Raw genomic sequence first — 17292 nt, 5'->3', positions numbered from 1 at the left:
AATAATAGGTGAGAGATGATGGGCTGGAAGTGGTGGATTAGTGCTGTTTAGTCTGAACAAAACCAGACAGGGTGCTGGCTTAAAATGGATATTACGTTATAATGGTGTTTTGGAAGTTCACTGATGGCTAAGATTTTTATTCAGGAGCTCTAGTTGAAGTGGGGGACAGGATTGTCAGAAAGATTATAGCACACGCAGAGTTATCCCTTGGTTTCCTAGCTCTTTCAAAATAGGTTATTTTGTCTGAGGGAAAAATATCAATTCTACAAGATATTTTGGTTCTTTTACTTATACCTTGGTGAGTGACTTTTTTTTTTTCAGGGAAGAAACAATAGGAAGATTTGTATGTTTGAAAAACTAAAAAAAATTATCTACACCATCATGAGATGGGGGAGGTATCACAACAGCAAAATATGACTCAAATGTTTTTGCTGATAATAAAGAGAAATTAAATTTCATGACTTTACAGGTGAATTCAATCTATTGTTTTTATCATTAGAAGTATGATGTTCAGATAGAGAAGATGATGAAGATGATTCTTTTGATCTACCACATGCTTGTCAGATGACACCATAAATGAATGTACCATCTTATGAAGTATTAAGTTTTGCAACATTGAAAACATTCCAAAAAAGCAGCATAGTCATCTTCTAACAGCCTAATAAAGGGGATTCTTAAAATGGTTGGTATGATTGGGGGCAATTTCTAAGCCTTCCAGCTCTGAATTGTATAATATTATAGGCTATACCCACCTACATATACTGTATAGTGACTTCACACTGATAAAACCATGAGACAGACAAATCAGACGCAGGTGACAGAATTCCTCCTTCTGGGACTCTCTGGTGACCAACGCACCCAAGAGCTGCTTTTCACCTTATTCCTGGGTGTCTACCTGGCCACCGTGCTTGGAAATCTGCTTCTCATGTTCCTTATTCAGGCTGACTCTCGGCTTCACACACCCAATTTTTTTTTTCTCTGCAATCTATCTCTGGCTGACCTCTGTTTCTCTACCAATATCGCTCCTCAAGCTCTAGCCCACCTGCTCTCCAGAAGGAAAGTGATTTCATTCACACGCTGTGCAGCTCAGCTTCTACTATTCCTCGTTTTTGGGGGTACACAGTGTGCCCTGTTGGCGGTGATGGCCTGTGATCGACAGGTGGCTATCTGCAACCCCCTGCATTACCCTAGCACCATGACTTGGAGGGTGTGCATCCAGCTGGCTGCAGGATCATGGGCCAGTGGCATTCTGGTGTCTGTGGTGGACACCACCTTTACACTAAGGCTGCCCTATCAAGGCAGCAATAATATTGCTCATTTCTTTTGTGAGGCCCCTGCAATGTTGATCCTGGCATCCACAGACACCCACACCTCAGAGACGGTCATTTTCCTCATGGGGACTGTGATTCTCCTCATACCGGTTTCTCTAATCCTGGTATCCTATGGCCGCATCATAGTGACTGTGGTCAGGATGAGGTCAACTGAGAGCAAGCTCAAGGCATTCTCAACTTGTAGCTCCCATCTCGTGGTGGTCATCCTTTTTTATGGGTCAGCAATTGTCACGTACATGACACCAAAGTCTTACAAAGAACAGGAAAAGCTGGTATCTGTGTTCTATGCAATGGTGACCCCCATGCTTAATCCCCTCATCTACAGTCTGAGGAACAAGGATGTGAAGGGCGCTCTGAGGAAAGTAGCCACAAGGAATTTCCCATGCAGGTTTGGAGTTTTCCACTGACACCAAGAAACTCCTGGTTGTCTACTTCTAAGACTGGCTGAGTAGGTGCTTCTGCAAGATTGGAATATGGTAACTTTCATCCTTGGTACTTGTCTGTGGACCCACGTGCCATTCTTTACCCAGCACTCCCTTTGTAGAAGAAGAAGGACAATAATTCATGGAGTATTAGGAAAAATGCTCGCTTCCTTCTGGTCGGTCTTTTAAAAAAATCACCCAAGAAATACTCCCATTTCATATCAATGAATTATAAATAAATTCTTATGAATACTTTACACAAAGCTACGGTGTCTATGTCCCAAGTCTGCTTCTTTTACACCCTTTCTGTCCAACAATTCCCATATCCAAGGTGGATAGTTTGAGATTAAGGCAGTTTTCCATGTAGTGAATTAGTTTTCCCCATGTGAGCCACAGACCAATTATGGTAGCAGAGGAAGTCCTCAAATCATACCCTTCTAAACATGGGTACTTTACAAGCAAATGGAGGATTCAAAGTATCATTTTATTTTCTCTCTTTCTCACTAGAATATAAATTCCATGAAGCAAGAAATTTGTTTTATTCACCCATGTGTCTTCAGGGTCTAAATAAGGTCTGACATATGCTAAATAAAAATTTACTGACATTTTGAGTTCTTAAATTTTTTAAAGTTTGATTTTAAACCCAAAGATTCTGGGGGAAAAAAGTGAGTGAAAGAATGAAGCAAACTCTACTATTTATTATCATAATTATCATTAATTTATCTCCTAAACAGAAAGATCTTTGAAAGTTACTGGTGGAGTTTTTGGACGTAGAAAAGAAAACAAAGCATAAAATTAAAAATGACATGAAGAAGTTCAAGAAAAGTTAAAGCAAAAAAGAAATGACAAAAAGTAATGAAGCTGTCAACCATCAGACTGCTAATCTGTGTAAACTAATATAGCATCCTCAGAGACATCGGTACCCCAGTCCCAGAGAATACTGGGCCTACTGAAGTTCTTTATTGAATCACTCATGTTCTTTCATTCATTAATGGATCTCAGTGAAAGTCCAAAGTCCCAATGTGTATACTGTGGCTCTTGGAAAGAATAGAGACCAAAGATGTATTTGAGGAACTTGCTTTTCTTTCCTTTGTCTATGTGTTCCATCCCCTCAGTTTCCATCTAAGTCAGTCATAGTTTCTGAAAGCCCAAGGTCCTGCGGAGGGCCCGCCTTAGTGCAGCCTTTACTTCACTATTCCTCAAGCTGTAGATGATGGGGTTCAACATGGGAGTCAGCACGGTGTAGGAGAGTGACAACAGCTTCTTGCTCTCAGGAGAGTTGCTGGACCGGGGTCGAAAGTATGTGAGGATGGCAGTGCTGTAGAAGAGCGAGACAACCAGCAGGTGGGAGGAGCAGGTGGAGAAGGCCTTGCGCTTCCCCTCGGCTGAGGGCATCCTGAAGATAGTGGAGAGGATGCGGACATAGGATCCCAGGATCAACAAGAAAGGGAAGAGGATGAATAGGACAGTAGCTGTTAGAGCTTCCAGTTCAAACAGAGAGGTATCAGCACAGACCAGTGCGATGACAGGGGGGCTGTCACAGAAGAAGTGGTTCACCCTGTTGGGGCCACAAAGAGGGAAGCTGAAAATCCATGTGGTTTGCACAGTAGCCACTGGGAATCCTGAGAACCAGGAGGCAGCTGCCAGCTGGCCACAGGCCCTGCGACCCATGATGACTGGATAGCGCAAAGGGTCACAGATGGCCACGTAGCGGTCATACGCCATGGTGGCCAGGAGGCAGCACTCAGCAGCTCTGAAGAAGAAGAAGAAGTACATCTGGGTAGCACAGCCAAGGAAGGAGATGGTTGTGTCCTGGATGATCAGGGTCCCCAGCATCTTGGGCACAATAACCAAGTTGAAACCTATCTCCAGGAAAGACAAGTTCCTGAGGAATAAGTACATAGGACTTTGGAGGGCAGAGTCAGCTGTAGTAACCAGGATTATGAGGACATTTCCCATCAGGGTAACAAGGTAACTGGTCAAAAAAAGGAGAAACAACAGAGATTGTAGCTGAGAGGACAGGGATGAGAAGCTCACAAGAACAAACTCACTGACAACTGTCCAGTTTCCCCACATCATTCCTCTGCTCAGGATTTCATTGGACAGTCACACTCCAGGAAGGTGGCATTCTCCATATGCTATTTAGACTCTATTACACCCTTAGAAAGGGAAATTCTCATGGCCTCTTTCTTCTTGTTATTATTGTTGAAGCTCAAACAGCTATACTTTCCAATGTTAAAAACAAGCCTGACTATGGGATTCACTTTTTTTTTTCTAAGAATATCAACAATTTTTTTTTCAGACTGAACTGAGGCATACCATGTATATCTATACATGTCCTGACTTTTCTTTACTCAAAAGAGGATGGCCAAAGTCACAGCTTCATTTTTGTGCTTCTATCCTATCTCTCTTCAACAGTCAGTAGTGCCAAAATAGAAGCCAGGCCAACCATTTCTGAAGAGAAGGGTCTTAATGTACAGAAAGGTGGTGAGGGCATGTTTTCTGCAAAATGAAAGAGGGAAGGAGAAAGTCAAGGAAAGTGAGTTACCATTACCAATGATCCCTCAGGAGGAAACCTGAATGTGTCCCAATTTGGAGCCGCTCATACTTGGGAAGAGTTCAGTATACTGGAGTAATCATTTCTAAACTCAGACAATTTTAATTTAAACAAGATGAATAATATAGGACCTGTGGCTTATCTTAATCACAGGACTAAATACCCTGCATGTGGCTATATGTGATCAGACAAAGAGAACATAGACTCAAAATACTGTCAGACCATAGGCAGCATCCAGGTATGTTATGTATGAACCCTTTCATTAGCTTCTACTGGTCATCTTGTGTCTTGACTCTCAGGAAACATGAAACAAATTTTACACATTAATAAAGACCAAATCAAGTGTGCAAGTGTGACTAATAATGTTAAATCCTGAGAAAAAGAATCAGATGGTTTCACCGTTGTATCAGTAATGAGAAGGTGAGGGTGGGATGTTTCGAAAGAACAGCATGTATATTATCTGTGGTGAAACAGACTACCAGCCCAGGTGGGAGGCACGAGTCAAGTGCTCGGGCCTGGTGGGCTGGGAAGACCCAGAGGAATCAGGTGGAGAGGGAGGTGGGAGGAGGGATCGGGATGGGGAATGTGTGTAACTCTATGGCTGATTCATATCAATGTATGACAAAACCCACTGAAAAAAAATATATATAATTCAGTAGCTGATTTAAAAAAAAAAATTAAACTTCAAAATTGGAACACTGAAAGTTTTTTTGATGGCTACAAAATTAAATGAAGGAATAAATCTAAAGCACGTAGCATCGTGACTGGCCTATAACACACACTCAGTGAATGCTATTCATTATAATCATAATGATTTCAAGCTAGATCTACCTCTAAAATCTACTTCTTAAATAATCTATTGCCCCAAATCACTGTAGCCTTTTATTTTCAATCGCTAAGAGAAAAAAATAATTTATTAAATAAATATTTGTTATCTTTAGTGTGCCAGATATTGCTCTAGATATTGAAAATAATATACTAGTAAATAAAGCAAACAAAAATCTCCACCCTCATATAACTCACTTTTTAACAGGAAATGTGTGTTATATTAAGTTATATGAATAGAATGTTTATTATGTTAGATGATGAGAAGAATAAAGCAGTGGAGAAGACAGGATTTAGGCTGTGGGGTGTGTCACAGAAGGTCTCACTGAGAAGATGATTTTTGTGTAAAGTCCTGAGCAGGTGCAAGACATGAAGTCAAGGTGGTGAAACAAAGAGGGAGGTAAAGAGCAAAAATAGGGAGAAAGAGTCTTTTAAAAAGTTTTTCCTGATTCCTATTCATTTAAAATCTCTCAAGCTGGGCATCACTTACTTTATAGAAACTTTTTTGAAATCTTATTTATTTTCATAGTAAAAGTGAACATTTATTGGGCACCAAGTCAATACTAGACAGTACTATGAGTGTTTTGCAAATGTTATGGTTTTTTCACAACTACCAGAAGATGTAGGGACTATTACTAGTTTCACTTTACATCCAAGAAATCTGAGGCCCAGAGAAGGGAGTAATTTTCCTAAAGTTAGGCAGCCAGCAAGTGTCGGCATCTGACTCCAAACCATGGGCTTGGCTGTTAGGTGGCACTTTCACCCCCTCTCTGAGAATGGAAATGAATGAGCTGGAGCTCTAGGCATAGGATGGTAGCAAAGGAGAAAAGAAGCAAGATTACTTCTAGGAGGGCAGAACATTTTAAGGTGTTAGCACCACTGCAGACCTGAAATACCTCTTTCACTGTCCTTATCTTAGAATAGTCCTGAATATATGTCTCCATCTCATAGTCTATGGGGTAGATTCCTTGAGAGCAGAAACTGTGTTATTCAAATTTTTATCCCAACACCTTGCAAGGCAGATACCCAGTAATTTGTTATTAATTGAAGAATGAAGAAGATATGAAAATAATTAGGGAAATACCTATATGGCAGTGTGTAGGCACAGTGAGCCACATTCATAAGGAATTTAGACACAAAAGACTGCATACAGCAACAGTACAGCCTTAGATGTAAAGACTGGTGAGTCATATCTTCCTCCTGCCCAACCTCGCCACCCCCTCCTCCCCACTTTCATCTACCTCATTTCAGGAAATGATGCCACCTGGCTGTGTCCCCAGGAACTGGGTTAAAAATTCTTCATTCATCCCCCAAACTTGATTATTTTTCTTCCTAAACACTGATTCAACATCACCTTCTCCATCTCTATCACCATGGCTTTAGGTTCTGGCTCTTATTTCCCCTGGCCTAGAATCTTATAGGAACCCAACTCTATCTCATTCTCTTCGATCCATTCTTGGCTTGTATGTGATCTGACAGCAGCTCGAACAAAGTTATTTACCTGCTAACTCTCTTTCAGTCACTCCTTACTCTTCTTGGAATAAGTAAAATTCTTAAAAGGTCTTTTTCTCTGATTTCTGCTTATTTTTCCAGTTTGAAAACCCCTACAGAGCTGATGCTCTAATCACACCAAAATACTTTCTGTTCTGTGCACACATGGTTTTCTCTCACCTCTCCTTGCCTTTCTGCCTGTGGCTCTCTACTCTGGGAACCTCTTCCTGCAACTATGTATAACTTTCTGCTAATTCTTCAAGTCGCAGTGGAAACATCATTTTCTGTGTGAAGTTTCCCTGTCCTCCCTTGGACAGATCAAGGGATTATTCTTTTACTCTTTTAACACTTGATGTAAGCTCCTATTAGAGCATCTTTATAATTGTGTATGTGTGCATCTATTTATGTTATATAATTATTAACATCATGAGGACAAATGTATTCATTCGCCACTGTATCTTTTGCCACTAGCAGAGTTCTTAACTCTAAGTGCTTAATAATTAATGTAGCCTAAGGTTTCACTTTTTTCAAAGCAGGTTGATGATACTATTGGATCTCTAGGTGAACCAATAGTTATATAAGGACTGTGCCTGTGTGTGTGTGTGTGTTTCCTAGCTGATAGATTAGATTTTATCTTCCAAGTTATATTTGTTTTGTTCATTTTTATTTTTGCTGTGTACTGAGAAGACACTTGTAAAGTTTTACTCCATTATTACAGCATTGCATTACTTAGTGTGCCATAAGTGTCTGATTCACTCACATATTTAATCAAAATATTTCTTAGGACAGAGCCAAGACTCTAGGGCACATAACTTAAAGCTTATTCCCAAATGGTTGGAAACTAATTTTTAATCTCTACTCTTTAAACAAATAGCAAAGCTACTTTATATTTTTATCAGTGACTTTAAATCATTTTGGACATGGTTGGGTATAAATAAACATAGTTATATGTACTCTCATCTGGAATGCATCTCTTTAAAATAGTAACAAAGGTCTCATAAAAAGTTCATCAAATGCCTTAGGTGAAACACAGGTAAACCGTATAAATACTTATTTTTTAACCCAAAGTTGAATGTCAAGTTCCTAATAAAACCTTTTCTGATCATTCCCACACCTAACTGGATGTAACTAATTACTCTTTCCCTGTGTTCCTCCAGGATTTTAAAATACTCTTATTATAATAATGGCTTTGACTGTTTATAATAGCCAGGACATGGAAGCAGCCTAGATGCCCATCATCAGATGAATGGATAAGGAAGCTGTGGTACATATACACCATGGAATATTACTCAGCCGTTAAAAAGAATTCATTTGAATCAGTTCTAATGAGATGGATGAAACTGGAGCCCATTATACAGAGTGAAGTAAGCCAGAAAGATAAAGAACATTACAGCATACTAACACATATATATATGGAATTTAGAAAGATGGTAATGATAACCCTATATGCAAAACAGAAAAAGAGACACAGAAGTACAGAACAGACTTTTGAACTCTGTGGGAGAAGGTGAGGGTGGGATGTTTCAAAAGAACAGCATGTATATTATCTATGGTGAAACAGATCACTAGCCCAGGTGAGATGCATGAGACGAGTGCCTGGGCCTGGTGCACTGGGAGGACCCAGAGCAATCAGGTGGAGAGGGAGGTGGGAGGAGGGATCGGGATGGGGAATATGTGTAACTCTGTGGCTGATTCGTGTCAATGTATGACAAAACCCACTGAAATGTTGTGAAGTAATTGGCCTCCAACTAATAAAATAAAATTAAAAAAAAATAATAATGGCTTTGTGTCACAATTATATGTGTCCTTGCCTGCAAATTGTACACTTCTTTAAGCCACAAACCGAAATGTATCCATCACTATATCCACATTACATTATCTAGTACCCACAAAGTAACAGTAAATGTTTGCTGAATGAGTAGTTAGCATTTATCTTAATGCCATCAATTAATTGGCTTAATATCTTGGGGTCACCTGGTGGCTAAGATGGTAAAGAATCTGCCTGCAATGGGGAGACCTGGGTTTAATCACTAGGTTGGGAAGATCCCCTGGATAAGGGAATGGCAACCCACTCTAGTGTTCTTGCTTGGAGAATCCCATGAACAGAGGAGCCTGGCAGTCTACAGTCCATTAGTTTGCAAAGAGTCCAAAGACTGAGCAACTGAACATGTCCATGTGCACTCATAACTTAAAAAGTTAATGGAGCTCTCTGTCATGAAATTCTCAGGGATTCAATGATGGATTAAACTCATCACTATCTTTTTTGGTATTTGTAAAAATCCTTTTAACAATGTTTTAAATTATTAGCTGGTAAGAGATATGGTGTGGGGGTGTGATCACTCACCTAGAGCCAGACATCCTGGAATGTGAAATCAAATGGACCTTAGGAAGCATCACTACAAACAAAGCCACTGGAGGTGAAGGAATTCGAGTTGAACTAGTTCAAATCCTGAAAGATGATGCTGTTAAGGTGCTGCACTCAATATGCCAGCAAATTTGGAAAACTCAGCAGTGGCCACAAGACTGGAAAAGTTCAGTTTTCATTCCAATCCCAACGAAAGGCAATGCCAAAGAAAGTTCAAACCACTGAACAATTGCACTCATCTCACGCACTAGCAAAGTAATGCTCAAAATTCTCCAAGTCAGGCTTCAACAGTATGTGAACCAAGAATTTCCAGGTGTTCAAGCTGGATTAGAAAAGGCAGAGGAACCAGAGATCAAATTCCCAACATCCATTGGATAGAAAAAGCAAGGGAGTTCCAGAGAAATGTCTACTTCTGCTATACTGACTACACCAAAGTGTTTGACTGTGTGGATCACAGAAAACTGTGGAAAATTTTTTAAAGAGTCAGGAATACCAGGCCACCTTACCTACCTCCTGAGAAATCTATATACAGGTCAAGAAGCAACAGTTAGAACTAGACATGGAACAATGGACTGGTTCCAAATTGGGAAAGGAGTACGTAAAAGCTGTATATTATCACTCTGCTTATTTAACTTACATGAATAGTACATCATTCAAAATGCCAGGCTGGATGAAGCATACACTAGAATCGACACTGTCAGGAGAAATATCAATAGCCTCAGATATACAGATGACACCACCCTTATGACAGAAGGCAAAGAGAAACTAAAGAGCCTCTTGATGGAAATGAAAGAAGAGAGTGAAAAAAACCGGCTTAAAACTCAACATTCAAAAAATGAAGATCATGGCATCCAGCCCCATCACTTCCTGGCACATAGATGGGAAAACAATGGAAACAATGATAGACTTTATTTTCTTGGACTCCAAAATCACTTCAGATGGTGACTGCAGCCATGAAATTATAAGAAGCTTGCTCCTTGGAAGAAAATCTATGACCAACCTAGACAGTACATTAAAAAGCAGAGACATTACTTTGCAAACAAAGGTCTGTCTAGTCAAAGCTGTGGTTTTTCCAGTAGTCATGTAAGGATGTGAGAGTTGGACCATAAAGAAAGCTGAGCATTGAAGAATTGATCCTTTTGAACTGTGGTGTTGGAGGAGACTCGAGAGTTTCTTGGACTGCAAGGAGATCAAACCAGTCAATTGTAAAGGAAATCAGTCCTGAATATTCATTGGAAGGGCTGATGCTGAAGCTGAAGCTCCATGCGTTAGTCACCTGATGAGAAGAACTGACTCATTGGAAAAGACCCTAATGCTGGGAAGGATTGAAGGCAGGAAGGGAAGGGAACGACAGTGGGTGAGATGGTTGGATGGTATCACCGACTCAATGGACATGAGTTTGAGCAAACTCTGGGAGTTGGTGATGGACAAGGAAACTTGGTGTGCTGCAGTCCATGGGGCCATGAAGAGTGACACAACTGAGCAACTGAACTGAACTGAAGAGATATGGAAATAAATGTAAAATTATAAAACATTTGAATTATTAGTCATTATTATTATTGATATTATATATAATATGTGTGTTAGTTGTGTCTGACGCTTTGTAACTCCATGGACTGTAGTCCTCCAGGCTCCTGTCTCCATGGAATTCTCCAGGCAAGAATATTGGAGTGGGTAACCATTCCCTTCTCCAGGGGATCTTTCCAACCCAGAGATTGAACCCAGGTCTTCCACTCTGCAGGCAGACTCTTTACCAGCTGAGCCACCAGAGAATCCCAAGAATAGTGGAGTGGGTAGCCTATCCCTTCTCCAGCGGATCTTCCTGTCCCAGGAATTGAACCAGGGCCTCCTGTATTGCAGGTGGATTCTTTACCAGCTGAGCTACCAGAGAAGCCCATTAAATAATTTATATATACATGTATAAAAATATATATAATTTATATATACATATATAAAAATATAGTCTACAGTTTCTATAGTTACAAGAAGCCTCTAAATCCAAACTTTTGGTAAAGCAGTGTTAGGCATATAGAAAGCAATCTAATGAGGTTTGGCCAAGTTGTATGACAGTTGAAACCAGAGGAATACTGCAGCAAACATAGTTTGAGAATATCCTGATGACACTACTTAGACACTAGATAGTATGTGACAAGAGTCCAGAAAAGAAAAGGTTCTTGGGCTCCAAATTCAGAAGCTATCGAAAAGAATTTCTGAACACTTAGTTAATGAAGCTGAGGGAACTTACATATGCATAACAGTAGTTTTTATGACTTTTAAAGCAGAGGAGCTCCTTCCCTTTTCTTTCAAACCAAGTCTTTCAGAACTCTCAAGACTTGAGTTGAATGAGGATGAACTAGGGCAGGGACCAGGGCTAAAAGACCCCATTTGCTTGGCTTTCACTTTTCTCCTGGCCCCTGAAATGGCGCCCTCATGCCTCTTCTTAGAACCCTGAGGCTGCATGAAACACAATATGAAAGCAGGAGTCCTGGCTTTGTGTCTGCCTCCCTCCCACAGTCTTCAGTCATGTATTCCATCATTTCCTTGATCTTTCTCTATCAGTTCAGTTCAGTTCAGTCACTCAGTCATGTCCAACTCGTTGCGACCCTATGAACCACAGCATGCCAGGCCTCCCTGTCCATCACCAACTCCCGGAGTCCACCCAAAATCATGTCCATTGAGTCGGTGATGCCATCCAGCCATCTTATCCTGGTCGTCCACTTCTCCTGTCCTCAATCTTTCCCAGCATCAGGGTCTTTTCAAGTGAGTTAGCACTTTGCATCAGGTAGCGAAAGTATTGGAGTTTCAGCTTCAAAATCAGTCCTACCAATGAACACCCAGAACTGATTTCCTTTAGGATCGACTGGTTGGATCTCCTTGCAGTCCAAGAAACTCTCAAGAGTCTTTCCCAACACCACAGTTCAAAAGCATCAATTCTTCAATGATCAGCTTTCTTTATGGTCCAACTCTCACATCCATACATGACCACTGGAAAAACCATAGCCTTAACTAGACGTACTTTTGTTGACAAAGTAAAGTCTCTGCTTTTCAATATGCTGTCTAGGTTGGTCATAACTTTCTTTCTTTTGACCTAGACTTCCTTCTCTTTTTCTTCATATCTTTCACCTTTCTTTTCTGTTTTTAATATTGTTTTCTCCCTGTAAGTAAGAAAGGGGTGATAGAAGGGAAGAGAGACCCTTTCCTAGGGGAAGGGGACATTATGTAGAAACTTGAAATCCTTTTCCTCAGTTGAGGTTATATGACCAGCTATATCTGTATCCAGATTGTCTCCTCTCAGGGATGACATCTTGGAGATTCTATGTTTTGTTTCAACAAGGAAGAACTAGTTAACACAGCTAAGAGAACTTTGTGAAACTACCACATATGTGGTAGTTTGAGACCACATAGTTATCATGGCAAGGATCTAGGGGGAGCTAAGTTCCAGTTATTATTTGTTTTAGATGTGAGACACAAAGCTACTGACCTGACCTTTTTTGAGTTATGTTTCTTTCCAATCATAAAATGTAAGTTATTATAAATGCCCTACCCACATGACAGGGTGGTTGTGGGTATGAAATGAGATAATTCATGTGCAAACACTTTGAACCGTCTAAAGCACAATACACATTTTATCACTGTTACCTATTCTTTAGCAGATTCCCTTTGTCCTACTTCTTTTGTCAAATTCTATAAAACCCCATGTGTTTTACTTGAGATTTCTGATCACCTTTCTTATCTCTCAGAAATGTGTCAAAAAGGACACCTTTCTTGATGGTGAGCCATCATCCTCTTTACAGGAGATTTCAAGTTTGTGCCCTGCCTTCTCATCCTTCACTTACCTCCTGTGAGTGAGGTTTGTCTGTTGCACATTGAAGAGAAGCCCTGGTTTGTGTCAGTCGCTCTAGAACAGCTTTGGATTATGTCTGAATGGGTGACATCAGGGGAGTTCTAAATTGTGGTGATGTCTGTGCAAGCTACTTCAGAAAAGTCCTGTACTGAGTCTGTACCAGTCATTCCAAAGACACTCTGCTTACGCTTGTCCTGGTCCACACTGCTGGTGAAGTCGGGTTTTCCTTGTCACATTCTCAAAGAAGCTTTGTCCCAGTGTCTCGGACACTGCGGGTAGCTACGACAGGCCAGCAGCTGTAAATCAGTCTGAGCTGGGCAGCGTTAGTCACTCCAGGGAAGCTCTGGGCTGGGCCTGCGCCATTCACTCTAGAGGATTCCAGGCTGGGTCTCAGGGCTCCCTGGTCCCTGCTGTTTACCATAAGGAAGTGACTTCCCCCAATACTTCCTCTTCTTCAGGAGAAATCATGGGTTCACTCTCTGACAGGTATGAGACTTGAGGGGTTCCCAAGAGTACAAAATCTCATGAAGGTTCTGCATGAAACCTTCCTTGGAGGAAGGTTTTTACTGCAGCCTCAACTTCTCCTGCACTTGTGAGGCTACAAGAGAAAAGGAACAAAACTCAGTGGTCTGTCTGTTCTCCAAGGTTTCCACCAGAGACTAGAGGAGCATACCAGTATTCTTTATTTTTTTTCCCAGATTCATTGAGATATAATTGACATAGGACATTGTGTAAGTTTAAGGTGTATAATGTGATGATTTGATACATGTGTATATTGTGAAATGAGTATAATAGAGTTAGTTAACAGGCCCATTACTTCACAAAATTAGCTGTATGTTTATGTGTGTATGGTGAAAACGTTTAAGATCTTCTCTCTTAGCAACTTTCAAGTATATAACACAGTATTGTTAACTAGAGTAACTATGCAGTACATTTGACCCCCAGAACTTAATTATTTAAAACTGAGTTTGTACAGCTTGACCAACCTCAACATACCCAAGTCCTGGCAACCATCATTCTTCTCTCTGTTTCTTTGAGTTCGGTATTTTCAGATTCCACATATAAGTGAAATCATACAATATTTGTCTTTTTCAGTCTGAATTATCTCACTTAGCATAATGCTGTCAAGTTCCATTCATGATGTCACAAGTAACAAGATTTCCTTTTTTTTTCAACAGCTGATTAATATTGCATTGCATATATGTATACATTACCAATTTTCTTTATCCATTCATGTGTTGATGGACACTTAGCTGGTTTCCATGTATTGGCTATTGTGAAAAGTGTTGCAATGAATATGGGAGTGCAGGTATCTTCAAGGTCGTGATTTAATTTCTTCCATACTAGTATTCTTTTACATTTCCGTTCACTTTGATTCTTATTGGGCTTGGTTCTTAGGACTTGTTTCTGACCTGGACTCAGGAGAGTTCAGAAGAGGCATGAAGAGGATAATTCCATAGTCATTGTCTAAGCAAACTGGAGAATATTAATGAAAACCATAAGCAGTTTGTTTAGGATGCTCTCAGTAGGGGAGGCTATTAACTACTGGTTAAGATGAAAAGACTACCATCTCAAAATCTTTAACCCTTCTGGAATAGGAATTGAAATTGAAGGGGTAAGATGATGTCCATGTTTGAGATAAAAGTTCCTCCAACTGATTATGGCTTAACCCAAACAGACTAATGCATATCTAGGCATTCCTTACAGTGCTTCTGGAATAGACTTTTGACTTCATGTTTCTTAATGAAAGAGGTAGCCACATCTGGCTTGTTTATTATTGTTTGCTTCGCATGTGGCACAATGCGTGCATGTACATGTTTGACTTTTTCCACAAGGCATATTTAAAATACCAATCTTCTCCCTCATTTTCCACCTCTAGCTTCAAAGTTGCATACATTTTGAGAAGCCTCAGTTCAGTTCAGTCGCTCAGTCATGTCTGACTCTTTGTGACACCATGGACTGCAGTATGCCAGGCTTTCCTGTCTGTCACAAGCTCCCGGAGCTTATTCAAACTCATGTCCATTGAGTTGAGAAGCCTGCCTTAACCCTATTTATCCATGGTATTTAAATGTGAGTTTTGCAGAACAAAAAGTTTTCAGGAATGCCTTTGTTTTACTAAAACAGAAACAGTTGTGCAGAATTCATTTTCAAAGAATTATAGGAACATTGGGGGAAGGCAAACATAAAAATAAGTATAGTATAGTATACACAGAATTTAATTTGTCCATTGACAAACTTAAAATAGATGCAAGCACAAGCTGGAATCAAGACTGCTGGGAGAAATATCAATAACCTCAGATATGCAGATGACACCACCCTTATGGCAGAAAGCAAAGAGGAACTAAAGAGCCTCTTGATGAAAGTGAAAGAGAAGAGTGAAAAAGCTGGCTTAACACTCAACATTCAAAAAATGAAGATCATGGTTTCATGAACTGGTCCCATCCCTTCATGGCATATAGATGGGAAAACAATGGAAACAGTGACAAACTTTATTTTCTTGGGCTTCAAAATCACTGCAGATGGTGACTATAGCCATGAAATTATAAGACACTTGCTCCTTGGGAAAAAAGTTATGACCAACCTAGACAGCATATTAAAAAGCAGAGACATTACTTTGTCAACACAGTCTGTCTAGTCAAAGCTATGGATTTTACAGTAGTCATGTAGGGCTGTGAGAGTTGGACCATAAAGAAAGCTGAGCATTGAAAAATTGATGATTTTGAACTGTGGTGTTGGAGAAGACTCTTGAGCATCCTTTGGACTGCAAGGAGATCAAGCTAGTCAATCGTAAAGGAAATCTGTACTGAATATTCATTGGAAGGACTGATGTTGAAGCTGAAGCTCTAATACTTTGGTCACTTAATGCAAAGAACTGACTCATTGGAAAAGACCCTGATGATGGGAAAGATTGAAGGCAGGAGGGGAAGCGGATGACAGAGGATGAGATGGTTGGATGGCATCACCAATTCGATGGGCATGAGTTTGAGCAAGCTCCAAGAGTTAGAGATGGACAGGGAGGGCTGATGTGCTGCAGCCCATGGGGTCGCAAGGAGTTGGATATGACTGAGCAACTGAACTGACTGAGGAAAGAGTAATTTAGCTGTTTGAGGAGTTGTAGTAGACTTTGAAATATAAAATGGATTTGGTTAAAATGAATGTCAAAAGAAGCTTTCAAGTGGAGAAAATAGAGTACCAAGACATCACCAACTGCAAATCATCTAAACTATGAATTCTGAAGTCTAAATGAAATGCATATCTTTCCTCTGACTTACTCACCTATTCCCTCTGTATTCTTCAAATTTTATTCACTCAAATTAATATTTAATTGTTTTTTTCACTTATTACATAAGCTAAATTCTAAATGATTGGTGACAAGTATTATTGGTGTGGCTCTGGGGAGAAAAGAACTTTCATAAATTTCTGTTGGGAGTGTAAAATGGTACAGTAAGTTTGGAGAGAAATTTGCTAAGATAGAAACACTGTATACTTGCACTTTGGCCAATAAATCCAACTTCCAGATTTCCAAATGTCAGGTACACTGGCAAAAATATAAAAAGGTTTACGCATAAAACTATTCTTTGTAATTGTAGAAAACTCATCAAGTAAACTATGGCATATCTACAAACTAGAGTACTATGAAGTTATAAAAATAATGAGGACCCTTCTATGTTACAGAAGAGCTATACTGGAGTTAGCTGGATCTATTTTAACCTTTGATGAAACCAGCATCATGATCGAAATTTATAATCTTACTTCAACAAGGTTAAGAACTTAAACAAAATTAATGATTAAAAACAACCTTTAAAAAATAACCACTGACACCCCAAATCTAGAGAGCCAATGGAAGCTCATTTCATTCTTCCTAAGATAAATAGAATGAGGAATAAAGAGGTTGCTAGCATTATAAAGGTGTAGGTATGGGAATTATTGATCCACTTTCCCATGTCCAGACTTCAACCAGTGAGCCTAAAAGAACTAACACTCCCTCAGGGACATGAAAACTAATTTAAGTCAGTAATGAGAGTTATGCACCAGGGGAGGACTAGTAGAGTTTCCTGTCTGATGAGCGGAGTCATATTCACCCAAAGGAAGACAAACTGACATGGTGATTTTCGATGAGTCTTCCACTTTTTTATTATGTGTGTTCCCATGCTAGGTTTATAAGCAGTTTCATACTGTTAACAGTATGGAAAGAGGAGTATGAATATCTGCGATTATTTGGCCACAGAAGTGTTAAATTGACAATAAGAAAAGAATGTAGTCTATACTGGACAAGCAGAGGAATTTTCCAGGTGGTGGTGATAGGTCTAAACCACCTCTGTGATGGTTTCTTTTCACCGAGTTTTCCAACATTCATTTCAGCAGTGGGTTTCATCACAGTGGAGATAAGAAGAGGGATTCTAAATATCAAACTGATTGTTCCTTATTTGATAAACTTTAGCATTATTTGTTGATGC

General features: G+C 39.8%; 2 protein-coding genes across 2 annotated transcripts; one reads left to right on the top strand and one right to left on the bottom strand.

Moving 5' to 3' along the window:
• Window positions 1-790: 790 nt before the first annotated feature.
• On the top strand, window positions 791-1738 carry LOC136175906 (olfactory receptor 2D2-like). The gene has a single exon (XM_065946092.1). It carries the CDS (start codon window positions 791-793, stop codon window positions 1736-1738), a length of 948 nt encoding a protein of 315 aa, XP_065802164.1.
• A 1146-nt stretch (window positions 1739-2884) lies between these two features.
• Window positions 2885-3832, bottom strand: LOC136174736 (olfactory receptor 10A4-like). The gene has a single exon (XM_065944921.1). The coding sequence runs from the start codon at window positions 3830-3832 to the stop codon at window positions 2885-2887; it is 948 nt and encodes a 315-aa protein (XP_065800993.1).
• Between the last annotated feature and the right edge of the window lie 13460 nt (window positions 3833-17292).

This window comes from Muntiacus reevesi, chromosome 9, assembly GCF_963930625.1.
Source record: "Muntiacus reevesi chromosome 9, mMunRee1.1, whole genome shotgun sequence".
NCBI classification, from domain to species: Eukaryota; Metazoa; Chordata; class Mammalia; order Artiodactyla; family Cervidae; genus Muntiacus; species Muntiacus reevesi.
The sequence above is the reverse complement of the archived record's forward strand: the minus strand, read 5'-3'. Positions and strand labels throughout refer to the sequence as shown.